This window comes from Palaemon carinicauda, chromosome 16, assembly GCF_036898095.1.
Source record: "Palaemon carinicauda isolate YSFRI2023 chromosome 16, ASM3689809v2, whole genome shotgun sequence".
NCBI lineage: Eukaryota > Metazoa > Arthropoda > Malacostraca > Decapoda > Palaemonidae > Palaemon > Palaemon carinicauda.
In genome coordinates, this window is record NC_090740.1 from 119,731,184 (window position 1) to 119,749,132 (window position 17,949).

Consider the following 17,949-nt stretch of genomic DNA (forward strand, 5'->3'; position numbering starts at 1 on the left):
TCGGTAATCTAGTAGTGTGAGTTTTCCTGGATTTCGAGTAGCCTACCAAGGTGTTTGCATCTTCTCACCTTATGATGTTGCTTTGCCTGACATTGGCTAGATAAAAATGGATTAACAGCCGATGTAGCAATGATTCAAAGGAAAATATTTAGATTATCCTATTGGTATCAGATGGTATAATTATTCTTTACTGAATGCTGTTTGTTTTACCAAATTTCCAGAAGAATATCATCCTCTTTTGATTCGAGGAAAGTCAGGTTTTGTGCAGATTTTATATTAAACAAGAGAGGGATTTTGACGAAGGAAAAATCTATTTCTGGGCGAGGAACCTGTGTCGCCCAGTGAAATGCTCCTCTAGCACCATTTCTAAGGTATAGTTATTGCTGAATATACCAGAGAAAAAAAGAGATGCATGGAATGCCAGTAATAAACCTAGCTCGCTCACTCTTTGAGTGTCGGTATAGAAAACTGGGGCGTGATTGAACCACGACCATAGACAGGTCAGGTATGTGTTGTAAAAAGTAGATTTGATGGGTGTCAGGGATTTTTTAAGACTGAGAGCTTCTTAAGCATAAAGATTTGGTATCTGCTCATTGGCTTCCACCAGTAATAAGTCTTTGTGCTGGTTTGGTGCCTTCAGAACCCTCTCATTGGCTACCTTTGGTAATGAGCCTTTTTGCAATGAATTTTAAATCACAAATATCCAAAACCAGAAGATAGGTTTATAGGCTTAGAGTCTGTAAAGTCTTTAAAGAGGCAAGCCAATTCGCTCTACTTGAGGTCACGTACGCATACATATTAGTATCAGCATTGCCTATTTAAAGTAGCTCTATCCCTACTGATTACCGCCCAACTTTCATAATGCCATCATCTTCTAAAGTTTTTTAATGTCTTTGGTAAAATGCCTAAATAGTTCCCTAGTTTACAGTTTGGCCTTTCCAGGGGCCTTGCAGCCTATGAAACACTTCTTACAATTTCCAATGTTGTACAGTAATCCATTGATTGTGGTTTGGGAATTCGTATGATTGGCCTTGATTTTATTGCTATCTTTAACCGTGTTAGTCATGCAGCTCTTGTTTTCAAACTTAAACAGATGGGAATAGGTGGGTCTTTTCTCATCATCATTATTCAATTTTTAAGTAATAGATTTCAAAGAGTAGGTGTTGATGGGTACCATAGTGTCTATGAATAAAATATCTTGTGTTCCTCATGGTAGTGTTATCAACCCATTACTGTATTTTTCATCCATTTATATATGCATATGTGGTTTGGCTTAGAAAACTAGTTCATTGCATATGCAGATGATGCTAATCTCTTTGGATCAATTCCATCTTCTGAATGTAGACTTAAGGGTGCTGAATCCTTTAATAGAGATCTTATTGAAATTAGTGCATGAGGCACATTATTGGGCATTAAGTTGAAACTCGAACAAAACAAAGTAAGTTAAGGACAGTAGTTCCTTAATATCCAGATCTTTGCATTGACAATGTCCCTTTGACTATATACAACTCATTTCAAATTCTAGGTGTGATTCTTGTTTGCAAATATACTTTTGAGAAACCATTCTGTCTGTTTCTACCTTAGTTGCACAAATATATTTTGTGATTATATCCGGATGAAATGTTTTCGTTTTTTCATTCTACTTTGTTTCAAGTATTGTTATTCCATCTGTCCTCAGCTGTTGGCTCTTATGGATTTTTTTTTGACAAAAAACTTGCACTCTTGATGAATTCCTTATTCCTCATCTGGATATTAAACTCTGATACTGTCGATCTGTTAGTTTATGTACATGCTGCATAAGATTTTTCATAATTTTTTTCACCATTAATTTTGGTTTTATAACTATTTTCTCGCAAAAGTTTACCAATTCAAATTATAAATTCACAATGGAGATAGGTTAAAGTTGTAGCTGTCTTAAAATTAGCATATCTTTTCCAATTGATTTTATTTTTATTTCTTTAGTCACTTTCATAGATAACAAAATATCTAGTTACAGTCAATTTTAGTCTGTAGAAACGATTTAATCACAAGGTTTAAAAAACATACTTTTTTAACATTGGTTATTTAAATAACAGCATTACCACCAACATGATACACAAAGAGAATGTAGATCGTGGTGAGGATAGAAATAAGAAATTTTGTTATTGAAATTTTGTTGTGTGAATATCTTTTTTATTGCTTACAAAGCGTATTGCTTAATTTCTACTTTATTTGAAGGAGAGATGTTGATATTGAAATTAACGATGATACAATTAGATACGCTAAGGAAGGCTTGTAATAATTTAAAATCATATCTCTGATTGAGTGTTGATTTCCTTCGTATTTATTAAAAACTAGTAAACATAAACCTACATTGTTACATATCCTTTATTATTATTATTATTATTATTATTATTATTATTATTATTATTATACTGAAATGTTATTCACCTATGAAGTGAACTTCCACGGTAAAAATGACCGTATGAGAGAGAGAGAGAGAGAGAGAGAGAGAGAGAGAGAGAGAGAGAGAGAGAGAGAGAGAGAGAGCGCGCGCGCGCATTAAAATGAGTAGTTGATAAAACAAACATTTCAATATTTTTATGGAAAATTAAGACAACAGCTGACCAAGTAATGTTTTTATAAATGCAAATACTACATGTTTGCCTTAGCTGTGCCCAGAAAAATATGCAAATCAAGCAATACATTTAAATTCAGATATTTTCTTTTGCTTGAAGATTAAAAATCAAAGGAATAATTAGAAGCCACAAGAACACTGTAGTGACTTTTGATATGTAAGCTCAATTGTTTGTTAAGTTCTCGAATGATCTTCCTAATCAGGCAGTTGAATTGGTGGAACTTCAGAAGTTCAAACATAAAGCGAATGTCTTTATATTGAACTGGCTGACAGGCACAAGTATCTTGTTATAGTTTATTTATGAAAGATCTAGTTTAATGTTACTGTTCTTAAAATATTTCACTTCAACTCCTCATTAATTCTCTTGTAGTTTATTTATTTCCTTATTTCTTTTCCTCACTGGGTTATTTTTCCCTGTTGGAGTCCTTGGGCTTATAGCATCCTGCTTTTCCAACTAGGGTTGTAGCTTAGCTAGTAATGATGATAATGATAATGATATCAAGTTATTAGCAAGTGAGAAAGTTGTGCAACCTGGCCAGGTAACTTCTCTGATACTGTTTAAGTACAGTAGCCTACTTGAGTTCCGACTTCTTTTATTGTTTCAGTTTTAATTGTCTTGGTTGGTAGCACCCCTGCCTGTCACCTGAGCTGAGGGTTTGATCTCGATGTAAGGTATAATTAGTAATAGTAATGATAATACCTAGAAATCAGAACCAAAGATCAGTGTAGATGGAACCTTGAACTATTTTTTTTTCTTTATCCCATGCTCTAAACATTGTTGAGTAGACCTTTACAATACTGTAACTACAGACAAGAGTGAAACACTTTTGATAAAACAATAGAACAGACATTAACTTGTTAAGAAATTTTTTATCAGTGGTTGAACAAGTAACATTAGTCTTGTGTTTAATCTGTTGTGTCTCGTAAAGGGACTGTATTGATAACGATAATACTGAGACTTGCTTGTACGTGGGTTTGCATAAGGAAGCGTGATGGAAAACATCTGTTGTGAACACAGTACGCAGTACAATGTTCAGGTATAGGTATTGTATAATTCATTGAGGGTAGTTTTGTAATTTCCTTGTTTTTTATTTTTGTTTTACAGAACCTTCAAAAAGTCACTTGGCTCTAGGATTAGGATTAGCCATTCTCTTCTTCCTGCTTTTTGTGGTGGCTACTCTGGTCGCCCTTCATTACAAATTTGGCTTACTTTCTGGGATGTGCGATCGTCTTCCTCGGTTTCATCTGTTCGGCAGGAGCGGACGGGACTTTAGCATGGTTGACAATGAAGAGGATGATGTAAATCCCATTGTCTGAGACTGGGAAAAGACCAACAGTTGCCACAATTGTGATTTAGATTACTGATAAATACATTGTCTTAGTCCAAAAGTAGTCTGTATAACTTTACATTTTAAATCACATTGTGACAATGATGAGATATGTCTTTATAACTTGAAAGTATTGATTAAAGGTTGTGGTTTTAAAAGAAATAAAACTTTCATTAAAATTGTTGCATGTAGAAGTATGGTCTGTAAAAATAAAAGATTTTGAATTTATATGAGATTTTGTAAGAATTATGTGTAATTTTGATAAAGGATGGAGTACCTGTGAACAATTGCAATCTCAAAGTTGTAAGAATTAAAACAAATTATCCTATGTAGCATATTTTTAAATGTATAACCCTTGAATTTTAGGCCCCCTGTTGGATGGTTAAGTTTAGTCCCGGAACCGAATTCACAGAAATGTTTGGAACATTTCTGATTTTATCGCACATTGGTCTGGTAGCTCTCATGCCTTGGGTGGTTTGAGAAAACTTAAATAATATGTACTTGACATGTCTTTAGTTGCATTTATTAAAATTGTATTTGGTCATTTGTTAACTATTGAAGGTTGTGTTGGTTAGAGAGTTCGTCATCAGGAGGAACCGAGTATCCGTTACAGTTACTGTATTGTGATCTTACAAGCCTTTGCAAACAGCATATTATATTGTAGATTGTTTTATTGATTACTTTTGGAACAATTCCTTGTATAACTGTGATACTGTTTGCATTACTTTTGTCCTGATAATAATGAAATGATAACTTAGGTAAATTCCCTCAAGATTCTGATATTTTGATTGATTTTTATCTGCATTTGGTACAACAAAGGTAATGGACATTCCTTTTAATTAAGTGATAATTTTACTGATCTGTATATAATGATGTTTAGTTAGTGTGAAATTTACTTCATGAAATATACTTTCATTATTTTTTCAGTGTACTGTAATATACTTCTGTAAATGCTACCAAGGCTAATGTACCTTCTCACCTGAATATCCTTGGAGTACTGAACCATGTGTTAGGCTTATGGAAATTCTAATCAAATGCATCACTTAGTTTGCAATGTATTGTGTGTATTTTATTGAACCTATTGTATATGTAACCCCTTTGTGTTTTATGTGTTGAATATTTTATTATAGCTTGCTCTGGCAGCAATATATTGATATTTCATTCATGTTGTATTTATATCCCTGGAGTATTTATTATTTTTCAATATTAAACTTACCCGATAATCATGTAGCTGTCAACTCCGTTGCCCGACAGAATTCTATGGAGGGATACGCCAGCTATCACAATACTAGAAGGGGGTGTATTTACCAGCGCCACCTGTGGCCAGGTACTCAAGTACTTCTTGTTGACACCTCCTCAATTATTCCTCTGTCGTGCTTCCGGCAAGACGTTCTGGGATACGCTTATGTTCTTGGAGTATTTTCACGACTTTGGTGAAGTATTTCTCTTTGATTTCGGCTGTCGCTTTACTGGAAACTTCTATATTAGCTTAGTTAGCTTTTGGAATTAATTTGATTAATTATGGTGACGAGAGAGTATGAACTCTCGTTCACCTTTCAATGGCCGACCCTTCCCTTAGACGGAAGTGTTGGTGTCTAAGAGAGTATAGACTCTCTTTCTTAATTTTGCTTAACAAAAGTTATAGATTTATTTTATATCTCTCCGCCTCTTATAGGCCTCTTCGATTAACTTCCTTTTATTATAAACTCATTAAAATTAATTTTTATATTTGTTTATATTCGACCTTCCTAATAGTAGGCGGTCTTTTACCGAAGTTAATAAACTTTGAGCCCGTCATTTCGGTTTTACCTGTTAACATATTATGCTATTTCCGCCACAGAGTTTGAAAGAATTTCTTTGATAGTCTCGAACTGTTTTCAAAGTTGAACTAACGTTTTGTTTTGTCTCTGCAGTTGTTGACGTTCATAACGTTCAACTTGCACTCTATCGTTACGATAGAGAAAGAATGTTCACGGTTTCACGTTGCAGTAAGAGTAACCGTGTCTAGCGTTTTGTTCATTCTTTCTTAACTTAATGGTTTTGATCCTAATAAAGGAACTTTTCAGTTTTTTCCTTTAACAATAATATGTTTTAACGATATATATGATTGGGCTCTTCTCTCAGGTTCTAAGTCAAGAGAGAGAGAGAGAGGAGAGATAGAGACGGAGGGAGAAAGAGGATAAACGTTTCATTCAAGCCTGCCAGGCGTACGAGTAACGTTGTTATCGTCTTTGCTCTTCTCCCTAGTCTCTTTAGGGGAAGAAAATAAACGTTTCTAGAGTGATCTAGTGTTTAGTCTCTTTCCAGCCACTGAATTATCTTTCATTAGATTTTTCTGTTACATTGTAATTCTGTTTTCGCAATTACTAACTTTGAGAAAGGATAGAATTGCGTATTTCAGGTACAAACCACTTAAAGTTTCGAGTTCAGTGAAATAAGTGCAAACAGAAATCAAAGTGATAAGTGATTAGTGCGTGAGGGTACTTTTGTGCGCGCCAGTCGTCCTCCCAGTCCGGGACCTCTTGCAAGCTCCCAAGCCCAGGGGAGAAGCAATGTCGAAGGGCATAAGGGTTCAGCAGGCCTTGATCGGCGCACAGAAGTATCCTCGGTGGTTGTGGGCGTGTCTTACCGAGACCGTCACTCCCACCCGCAGACGATTGAGCCCTTATTTTGCTCGTCTGCAGAAGAGATTAGGGGAGAAAATAAAGGCAGAGTAACGCTGGTCTCAGGTCTCAAGACCTCTTAAACGTTAAGTCCAGACCTATGCCAGACGTACGAAGTTAAAGTTCACAACCCGAATGCAGTCATTGGGTTAGCTCTGACTCTCCTCAGTCATCAGTTGATTACACTCCGCCTAAGAGGAGTAAGGTTCTGCCGCAACAGATCTCGGCTGTTAAGGCTTTACCTCAGCAGACCTTAGTGTCTGCCGACCCCAAGTTGACTCTACTGCAGTCCATACAGTCATAACTTTCGGTCTTGATGCGTGAGTGTCGGGCTGAGAGTGTTGCGCCTCCGCCTCCGCCTACACTCCCCCCCGCCTATGATCGCTCCGCCTGATCGCAGTACCACCTGCCAGGCGTACGATGTTGTGAACTCTACTACAGTCCATGCAAGCACAGCTTTCGGACTTGATGCGTGAGTGTCGGGCTGAGAGTGTTGCTCCTCCGCCTCCGCCTACACTCCCTCCACCTACACTCGCTCCGCCTGATCGCAGTACCATCTGCCAGGCGTACGATGTTGTGGACTACTACAGTCCATGCAAGCACAGCTTTCGGACTTGATGCGTGAGTGTCGGGCTGAGAGTGTTGCTCCTCCGCCTCCGCCTACACTCCCTCCACCTACACTCGCTCCGCCTGATCGCAGTACCACCTGCCAGGCGTACGATGTTGTGGACTCTACTACAGTCCATGCAAGCACAGCTTTCGGACTTAATGCGTGAGTGTCGGGCTGAGAGTGTTACTCCTCCGCCTCCGCCTACACTCCCTCCGCCTACGCTCGCTCCGCCTGATCGCAGTACCACCTGCCAGGCGTACGATGTTGAGCCACGTGCTGAGTTTGCTGTTCCCTGTGGTGTTCAGCCTCCGCCTTCCTTAAGGCAACCTTTACAATGGGATCAGGAGGATTATACCTCTCTTCCTCCTCCTCCACTTGCTGCTCCACCAGTGATGCAACACTCGGTTGAGGTACAACAACCTCTCCCGTCCATGAGTCAGTCTCCTCAGCTCTCGCTGCAGCGAGCTCAACCCTCCACAAGGCAAGCACCACAACACCTTAGTCTTGCGCCTCAGGAGCCTCAGCTTGCGAGACATTTACCTTGTTCTGCGCAGCCTCTTCCTCATCGCGCTCCGCTCACACCACAGGAACTGGAACTTGCTACTCCGCTTCCGCCAACCGCTCAGCAAGCGCAACCCTTGGGTTCAACCACTCATGCTAGGAGTCAGCCTCCTCCACCCATGCGCCTTCCTTCTGCTTGTCTTTTATTCAGCCTTTGCAGACTGAGCCTCAGGTGTTCCCTCAACGGAGTCTTGAAGAGGAAACCACAACTATTGTTGTTCCAGCTCGTTCTGACTCTGCTGTTCAGCATACCTTATCTCCATTTTCATACCATGGTTTAAACCCCATGCAAGCATGCATAAAGCACTCTAGCACTGGTCATGGAATTTCTGAGAAATGTTAAACGCCATGCACACGCTCTGCTTTCCTTACAGCAGGCTCTGCTTACAGCAGGCTCTGCTTACTACATGCTCAGCATACAGCATGCTCTGCATTCAGCATGCTCTGCATACAACATGCTCTGCATACAGCATGCTCTGCATTCAGCATGCTCTGCATACAACATGCTCTACATACAGCATGCTCTGCATACAGCATACTCTGCATACATCATGCTCTGCATACCTTACCGCATGCTTCTCAACACATCTTGGGTTGTTGCCAACTCACTAGACTGTCAAGCAGTTTCATAACGTTGCCTTCTAGTCTGCTGCTTTTGCACCAGTGAACCCTCACTCAGAGAACTTAGCTTTTCTAGGATAAGGTCCCTGTAGATGAGAAAGTTCTTTTCTCCCTCCTTCTGATATTCCCTTGAGGACTCTGTCATTTGGAGGGAGCCTTTAGCTGCATAACCTCTTATGGACTTTTATTTAAGCATAACATGCTTACAGGGAAGGTAATGGTTCCACTTCAGTCGCTAATCCCGTCTGTTACCACACCTGCTCCCATAGACCTTGAGCTGTGTTGCATGACATGCAGTCCAAGCTTAGTCCTTGTTAGAGGATTTTTTGTTTACGGAGTCAATGTGTCACGGGGAAGACGTTCAACAACCAACAGAAGTGACTTGTTGTGACGCAGTGCGGCAACCTCAGCAACCCGTTAAGGAGTTGTCTGTACGACCCAGACAGTCTAGACAGATTCGGGTTGTCACTGTACTTCCTCGCTTGCCCATGATTGACAGTTCACAGACTGTGCAGCAGTATCATGATCTTGTGTCCGGCTCCGTCAGACGACTGGCTTTTAAGAGCTCCCACAAGTCGTCGCTGTCTGGAGATTTTCAAATGGACTATGGATCTGACCAAGGAACTGGGCCTCCTGGTCAATTTTGAGGAGTCTCAGCTCGTTCCATCCCAGACCATTGTCTCCTTGGGTATGGATCTTCAGAGTCGAGCTTTTCGGACTTGTCCGTCGGCCCCAAGGATCTTCCAAGCCCTAGAATGCATCCAGAGCATGCTGAGAAGGAACCGATGCTTAGTCAGGCAGTGGATGAGTCTAACAGGGACACTTTCATCGCTGGCCCTGTTCATCGAGTTAGGGAGACTCCACCTCCGCCCCCTTCAGTATCATCTAGCTGCTCACTGGATAAAGGACATGACGCTAGAGACGGTCTCAGTTCCTGTTTCCGAAGAGATGAGGTCTACTCTAACGTGGTGGAAGAACAGCATTCTTCTCAAGGAAGGTCTACCATTGGCTGTTCAGACCCCCGACCACCGTCTCTTCTCGGACGCATCGGACACGGGCTGGGGTGCGACACTGGACGGACAGGAATGCTCGGGAACATGGAATCAGGAGCAAAGGACACTTCACATCTATTGCAAGGAGTTGTTGGCAGTTCATCTGGCCTTGATAAACTTCAAGTCCCTCCAGCTAAACAAGGTGGTGGAGGTGAACTCCGACAACACCTCAGCCTTGGCTTACATCTCCAAGCAGGGAGGGACTCATTCGAGGAAGTTGTTCGAGATCGCAAGGGACCTCCTCATTTGGTCAAAAGATCGAAAGCTCACGCTGGTAACGAGGCTCATTCAGGGCGATATGAATGTCATGGCAGATCGCCTCAGCCGGAAGGGTCAGGTCTTCCCCACAGAGTGGACCCTTCACAAGAATGTTTGCAGCAGACTTTGGGCCCTGTGGGGTCAGCCAACCATAGATCTATTCGCTACCTCGATGACCAAGAGGCTCCTCTTGTATTGTTCTCCGATTCCAGACCCAGCAGCAGTTCGCGTGGATGCCTTTCTGCTGGATTGGTCCCATCTCGACCTGTATGCATTCCCGCCGTTCAAGATTGTCAACAGGGTACTTCAGAAGTTCGCCTCTCACAAAGGGACACGGCTGACGTTGGTTGCTCCCCTCTGGCCCGCGAGAGAATGGTTCACCGAGGTACTGCAATAGCTGGTCGACGTTCCCAGGACTCTTCCTCTAAGAGTGGACCTTCTGCGTCAACCTCACGTAAAGAAGGTACACCCAAACCTCCACGCTCTTCGTCTGACTACCTTCAGACTATCGAAAGACTCTCAAGAGCTAGAGGCTTTTCGAAGGAGGCAGCCAGAGCGATTGCCAGAGCAAGGACGACATCCACTCTCAGAGTCTATCAGTCTAAATGGGAAGTCTTCCGAAGCTGGTGCAAGGCCAATGCAGTTTCCTCAACCAGTACCACTGTAACCCAGATTGCTGACTTCCTGTTACATCTAAGGAACGTAAGATCCCTATCAGCTCCTACGATCAAGGGTTACAGAAGTATGTTGGCAGCGGTTTTCCGCCACAGAGGCTTGGATCTTTCCTCCAACAAAGATCTACAGGACCTCCTTAGGTCTTTTGAGACCTCAAAGGAACGTCGGTTGTCCACTCCAGGCTGGAATCTAGACGTGGTCCTAAGGTTCCTAATGTCATCAGGATTTGAACCGCTCCAATCAGCCTCTTTTAAGGACCTCACATTAAAAACTCTTTTCCTCGTGTGCTTAGCAACAGGTAAAAGAGTAAGTGAGATCCACGCCTTCAGCAGGAACATAGGTTTCACATCTGAAACGGCTACATGTTCCTTGCAGCTCGGTTTTTTGGCTAAAAACGAGCTTCCTTCCCGTCCTTGGCCTAAGTCGTTCGAGATCCCAAGCCTGTCCAACATGGTGGGGAACGAACTGGAGAGAGTACTTTGCCCAGTTAGAGCTCTTAAGTACTATCTAAGAAGGTCAAAACCATTACGAGGACAATCAGAAGCCTTATGGTGTGCTATCAAGAAACCTTCTCTACCAATGTCTAAGAACGCAGTTTCTTACTACATCAGGCTTCTGATTAGAGAAGCAAATTCTCATCTGAAGGAAGAAGACCTTGCTTTGCTGAAGGTAAGGACACATGAAGTGAGAGCTGTGGCTACTTCAGTGGCCTTCAAACAGAACCGTTCTCTGCAGAGTGTTATGGATGCAACCTATTGGAGAAGCAAGTCAGTGTTCGCATCATTCTATCTCAAAGATGTCCAGTCTCTTTACGAGTACTGCTACACCCTGGGACCATTCGTAGCAACGAATGCAGTAGTAGGCGAGGGCTCAGCCACTACATTCCCATAATCCCATAACTTTTTAACCTTTCTCTTGAATACTTTTTATGGGTTGTAAGGTCGGCTAAGAAGCCTTCCACATCCTTGTTGATTTGGCGGGTGGTCAATTCTTTCTTGAGAAGCGCCGAGGTTAAAGGTTGTGATGAGGTCCTTTAGTATGGGTTGCAGCCCTGTATACTTTAGCACCTTTGAGTTGATTCAGCCTCCCAAGAGGAACGCTGCGCTCAGTAAGGAAGACGATCTTATTAAAGGCAGAGTAACGGTTCAAGTCGACTTCCTTACCAGGTACTTATTATTTCATTGTTATTGTGGATAACTGATTATATGAAATACGGGATACTTAGCTATCCTTTAGTCTTGTACACTGGTTTTTCACCCACCCCCCTGGGTGTGAATCAGCTACATGATTATCGGGTAAGTTTAATATTGAAAAATGTTATTTTTATTAATAAAATAAATTTTTGAATATACTTACCCGATAATCATGATTTAATCGACCCTCCCTTCCTCCCCATAGAGAACCAGTGGACCGAGGAATAATTGAGGAGGTGTCAACAAGAAGTACTTGAGTACCTGGCCACAGGTGGCGCTGGTAAATACACCCCCTTCTAGTATTGTGATAGCTGGCGTATCCCTCCATAGAATTCTGTCGGGCAACGGAGTTGACAGCTACATGATTATCGGGTAAGTATATTCAAAAATTTATTTTATTAATAAAAATAACATTTTTCTAGCTTACCATTATGGCCACAAAATTTGGGCTTGGCATGAGCATCAAAATTGTTACTGTGTGTTGTTCCATAACGGCAGTTGGGGTAATTGTGAGTAACGAGCTCAAAAGCTTATATACAGTATAGTAGATTGCATGCAAATTATCATACGATAAATTGAGCTACTAAAGTGCAAGTGTGTCATCATCTCCTACGCCTATTGATGCAAAGGCCTCAGAGGATTCATTGGCTAGATACATCAAAGGATAGCCAGTTCCTTGTGATGCGCATTGCCTTTCTATCTATGGCAAGTGACCCCTGCCGGTCCATACTAATTCTAGTAAGATAATCCGCCAGGCATCTGGAGTAAAACCTGAAGAAACAGTTTGTCCATCGCCTTAAACCCAATCTGTCATCCTGCTGCGAGTGACTTCATTGAGATTTAGGGGGGCATTTCTCCCACACCCAAAGCTCTCATTACTCCACCAAATTGTTCGTCCGCTTATACAAGTATAACTGTTGGCAAACATGGATTGCTAAGCTATACCTCATACACAGGGGCAAGTGTGTTGATTAAATATTTTGGGAAACAACTGGCATTGTAGGTTTCTGTTGTCTAAGTGAATGGGAGCACTTGTACAAGAGCTTTCGAATCTCATCAAGATACTTCTCTGTCACTGTAGCTGAATTAGCCTGTGCTAGTTTTTTCTCAATCAAAATTGCAACTTCTCTATAGATAACATATTCCACACACAGACTACTTTCATTACTCATGGAACATGATCAGTTTTATTGGTACTGTATCTCAATAGAGTAGATATGTAGTAATGACTTAATTAGTTAAGTTTTTTTGCTATATTTTGGCCTTTGCGCATTGTTCACTTTTATTTCTTGTTGGTTTTCAGCAAAGATAAGTTCAGTGTTTATTTTTTTGAAGAATTTTCCTATTAATTTCTACCTCATAGTCAATGAAATGAGAACAAGGACTCGAGGCAAAATAACTTGCGGCTGGAAAGTTCTAAATGTGAGTTCCTTGAAAAATAAGAATAAGTAAAACTGCTGGTGAGCAAACTAAGACCAGTATTTAAAGAAAGCAGGGATTATGAAATGGAATTCAACACTTAAAACTTTTTGTCATTGTTTAGCATCAAAATAGTTTTATACTGATCTGGGAAAATTTGATAAATACGAATGTATTTGTGTGAAAAAGTATAATCCAATAAAAATGGTTGAATTTTAATCCATAAATAAGGAACTAGTTCATAAAATAATGTATGGTAAAACGTCTAAGAAACTAGTTTAATTCCCGTCATTATAATAAATAGCCTATAAATCCATAAATCTAATGTAACCCACAAAAAAAAAAAAAAAAAAAAAAAAAAAATAGCCAGTAAAATCCATACTGTATAGGGAAATTAGATATGACATGTTATTTTACAGTATACAGTAGAATGAATAGAAATTTACTTTAAAACTCATAACAACATGGTAACCAAGATTAGCAGTCAGCATCATGACTTTGACCTTATGTTAAAACACAATTAGCATGTTCTATCTCTATTTTGTTTGAGAAATGGTAACATTATGGGTACAAAAGTTTATGTAGGTAATTGATCTCTATTTACAAAATCCTGATTACAGTATTTGTTTAATGTACATTTCATGCTACCGAGAAAAAATGCTCGTAAAGATATGTTATATTCTTGGGTAGCCTCTGCAAATTTGTGGGAAATTAAACGGATGTAGTCATCAAAATTCTTTATTTTGAATTTGTAGCTCTTGTGCCTTTTAACTCGTAATCTCCTATGCCTATTGATGCAAAGGGTCTTGGTTAGATTTTGCCAGTCGTTTCTATCTTGAGCTATTAAATCAATACTTCTCTATTCATCATCTCCTACTTCACGCTTCATAGTTCTCAGTCATGAAGGCCTGGGTCTTCCAACTCTTCTAGTGCCTTGTGGAGATCAGTTGAAAGTTTGGCGAACTAATCTCTCTTGGAGAGTGCGAAGAGCATGCCCAGACCATCTCCATCTGCCCCTCACCATGATCTCATCCACATATGACACTTGAGTAATCTCTTATAGTTTTATTAATACTCCTGTCCCTTTAACTCAGTGCAGTATTATTATTACAAGCTATGCTAAAATCCTAGTTGAAATAGCAGGATGCCATAAGCCCAAGGGCTTCAACAAGGAAAATAGACCAGTGGAGAAAAAAAATAGGGAAAGATAGAATAGTGTATCCTCAAGCAAGAGAACTCAAACCCAAGACTAGTGTCCCTCTCCTAGAAGAGCTGCTTACCATGGCTAAAATAGTCTATTTTACCCCTGCCAATTGGAAAGTAGCCACTGAACAATTACAGTGCAGTAGTTCACGGTTAGAAGGAGAATTTTTCATTTATTCCCGTGTTGCCAAGTGAATGAGGAAATAAGAGATTGTGTAAAAAACAGGCAAGACTATTTATGTATGTGTAGTCTAAAGAAAAATGAGCTTTATCGAGAGAGGGATCTAATGTAGGACTACTGTAGCTGGCCAGTCTAGTGACCCAATTACTCTCTAGCAGTAGTAACCAGGATGACCAGATGTCCCATATTTAATAGAATTGTCCCCTATTTATGTCATTTGCCCCGTGTCCCATAGAGACCCTCCCAGGGATGCCTTTTGTCTTGTATTTAAAATATTTATATTTACACAAAAATATACTAGATCTGTACTGATTTCATCACATATGTTCAAACCAAACAACATCTCTTAAGAGCAGTTAGATCTGGTGCAAAATATGATAGACAAATGAAAAATAACGTACTGACAAAAATGATGAAAATCGTAATTCTAAAAGGACCATAGAAAGGTTTTCATTAGGCATATTTTAGGTGTGCAATTTGTTCAGTACATTATGGTATAACACTTAGTTTTAATATTTAAAGCTGCAAAACATGTTAAATTGCAAGATTGTAATACTTTGAAATGTAACGAACAGCTGTTTGTAACGAAATCTACAATGAACGCACTTTCAAACAAGAAAAGTCAATGAAGTAGGTCAAGGCTTAGTCCACTCAAACCAGCAAACATAAATAATCAATCATTTAGACAAGCTTTAAAGTTCATCCTACTCCTTATGACGTCACAAAAAATATTTTTTTTAATAAAGATAATTAATTATTCGGTAATTGAAACTTATCCCTCTGATAAATTATGTTATTGAAACACATTACAAGGTAATGTCTCTCTACATATATCAAAGAAAATAAATATACCATTGGAAAATAAAAAATCTCCAGGTCCGATTGATTACATTAACTAGCTACAGCGTTTGAAAAGATTCTATGGAAATTCTGGAAGGTTTCTCGAACAGCAATTCATAAGGCCCCGGAACCCTCTCTTGGAGGGATATTCCAGTCCACTGATTGGCTGTATCTTCTCAACTGTGATTGGCTGTTGCCTTTGTTTACAAATTCACATATTCAAATCCAACATCATAGCCAGAGCCCAGTTAATTATTCCTTTAAGATGACGTATCTATTTACCTTAAGCATTTGAAAAACGTTTATTATTTATTTCATTAAGGAAATTATTAATATTCCGAGTTTATTTTCATAAAATTTGTATTTTTTAAGTCTTAATCTACTGGAAATAAGTATAGGTATATTACTGTTACCTAGTTGAATTCATTCATAAAATACGAGATTTCATGACGTCACATATTGCCACCAATCATAGCCGAGGACTAATCAGCCAATGAGACGCCAGATATTTCTCGCTAAGGAAACGCACAAAATGAGAGGGTTCCTCGATCTTATGGGCTGCTGTTGACAAACGAGTCAATTTTACTCGAGATATTTCGTTAAACGCTCTGGTGTTTTTATGTCAGTTTTTTTTTTGTTTCATAACAAACAATGATACATTTATTTTATTAGTAAGTAAATGATTGTTTTAAGCTTGTTTCCATAAAATTTGCAATTTTAAGTCAATAATGTAGCTGAAATATGCTGATATTTTTGTATCCCTACCATTTTTATTGATTGATTGACATATTTCCTAATAAACGATATGATTTGGTAAAATAATTTGTTCAATTACATTATACTAGAAATGTAACACAATACGAATTAAATATACGTAGTTGCTCGATGCTGTATTAATAATGGCTCACTCCAAGCAGCAAGCAGAAGCAAAGACAGGCTGTAAAATTCATCCTACTCTTGATGACGTCACAAAGATGTGTTTTCTGAATAAAAACAATGATTTAAGTAATCAGAATCTATCCATCTGATAATATATGTTATCAAAGCATCTTACAAGGGAGTGTTTCCATATATTTTGAAGAAATTATATCTAGAGCGAAACTTTCTCTAAGCGGCAAATTCCTGTCCTCTGATTGGCTAAATCTTCCTGCCAGTTAGTGTAGCTTCGCACGCACACACACATACACACCATCGTAGCCAAAAACACATAAGCATATATGCCTTCGAATATGACGTATAGGCTTATATTCAACTTATGCCCTTTAACGAGATTCACACTCTATTTTATTACCAAATTAATAACTTATTGAATTTATTGCTATAAGAAAGAATTTTTTTAGTCATAAATCTATCTGAAAAAAATGTATAGGTATATAGGGAAACAAGTTCCACCTGAGATTGATAGACCTAATCAAATCCACTTTCCATTGTGCTTTGCATATTGGATTGGATATCCGGCTGTGTTGGAAATAAAAGTAATATTCAGGTTGTTCTTTGATGAAGTCCCAGTGTCCGTCAAAATACAGGCCTTCATATCCAAACAGTGATAAAAGTAATTACTGCAATATCGGTGTCTGATCCTCTGACTACGATGTTCTTAGCTTATCCTCCTTCGTGTAATGAATTGTTGTGGGTTGTTATTTGTGTTATTCTTCCTCATGATTATTAACCAAGTTCCCAACCAACTCTTTAACGTAAATGTAAAAATGAACCAAGGAAGGAAAGATATAAGTGCCTATTTTCAATGAGATGGTGGCAATGGGACCATTTCCTAGACGTAAGGAATTTTGGGAACTCTTCTTTGAACGACTTTGCCTTCATAAGGCGTTTGGTATCACATGGACGACGCTCTTTTGTTCTACATACATATGAACCAAGTGATTTTCACGAAAAAAGAAAAAAAACTCTACGATTTCTTTCATCCTCCATGATTGACGATCCTTTTTGTTTATTGCTTTACTGCTTGCTGTAGAACACCAGCTAGTAGTGTCTCATATGTTGATGGCAAATTAGGAGGAATATTATAGAGAAATAAGTTCCCATCAATGATAAAAACATCAACTGCGTTGGGTGCAGAATGGCTTTTTACATAATTTCACAACAGTTCAAAGGTAGTACTCTTTTGTGTGTCATGCCATCCCCACTACACAAAGCGGCACTAGAGTGAGTGAAGAAAAAAAAAAAAGAAAAAAAAAATGATTCTAGGTCAAGATCTTTTCTGCAAGCCTAAAGGAGTCGGCCAAGCAAGACCCTGCTGGAAGTCAAGATAGTGATTCTGACATCCTGAGTATGCGTTCATCTTACTTTTTTTAATTTCTAAATGTTGGAAGTAATTGCCTTTATATAGGGCTCTCAAATCTCTCAAGGTATGTAGCAACAATTAAACTGAAGTAATATGTAACAGTGACGTATCTCTGGTAAGATCAAATTAATATATTTCAATCAAAAGAGTTTTTGTCTTTGGATATAGGCTGATAATTAGAAATTGATTGTTTATAATGACGTAAATCTTCTATTGTTTATTTTGTTCAGCCCGGAGCCCATTCTGCAGACAATCCATCTTCAGTGATACCAAAATTGATGTCTAGAAATTCCTTTTAACTTTTAAATAACCACCAAAATAACTCATGATTGAGCTTTAGTATTTAATGAATAACAAGTATTTTCATAGTTCTGACATATACATTTTTTCTGGATTCTTTTTATTGGTTTGTGGATGGTATATACA

At 39.1% G+C, this 17,949-nt stretch overlaps 1 protein-coding gene across 1 annotated transcript in view; it reads left to right on the plus strand.

Moving 5' to 3' along the window:
* LOC137655836 (uncharacterized) overlaps positions 1–5,108 on the plus strand; it is a 28,769-nt gene extending 23,661 nt beyond the window's left edge. The window contains exon 3 of the mRNA XM_068390016.1: positions 3,723–5,108. Within this exon, the coding sequence (XP_068246117.1) occupies positions 3,723–3,934 (212 nt within the window). The 3' untranslated portion in view covers positions 3,935–5,108. The remainder of the gene's footprint in view (positions 1–3,722) is intronic.
* The last annotated feature ends 12,841 nt before the right edge of the window (positions 5,109–17,949 follow it).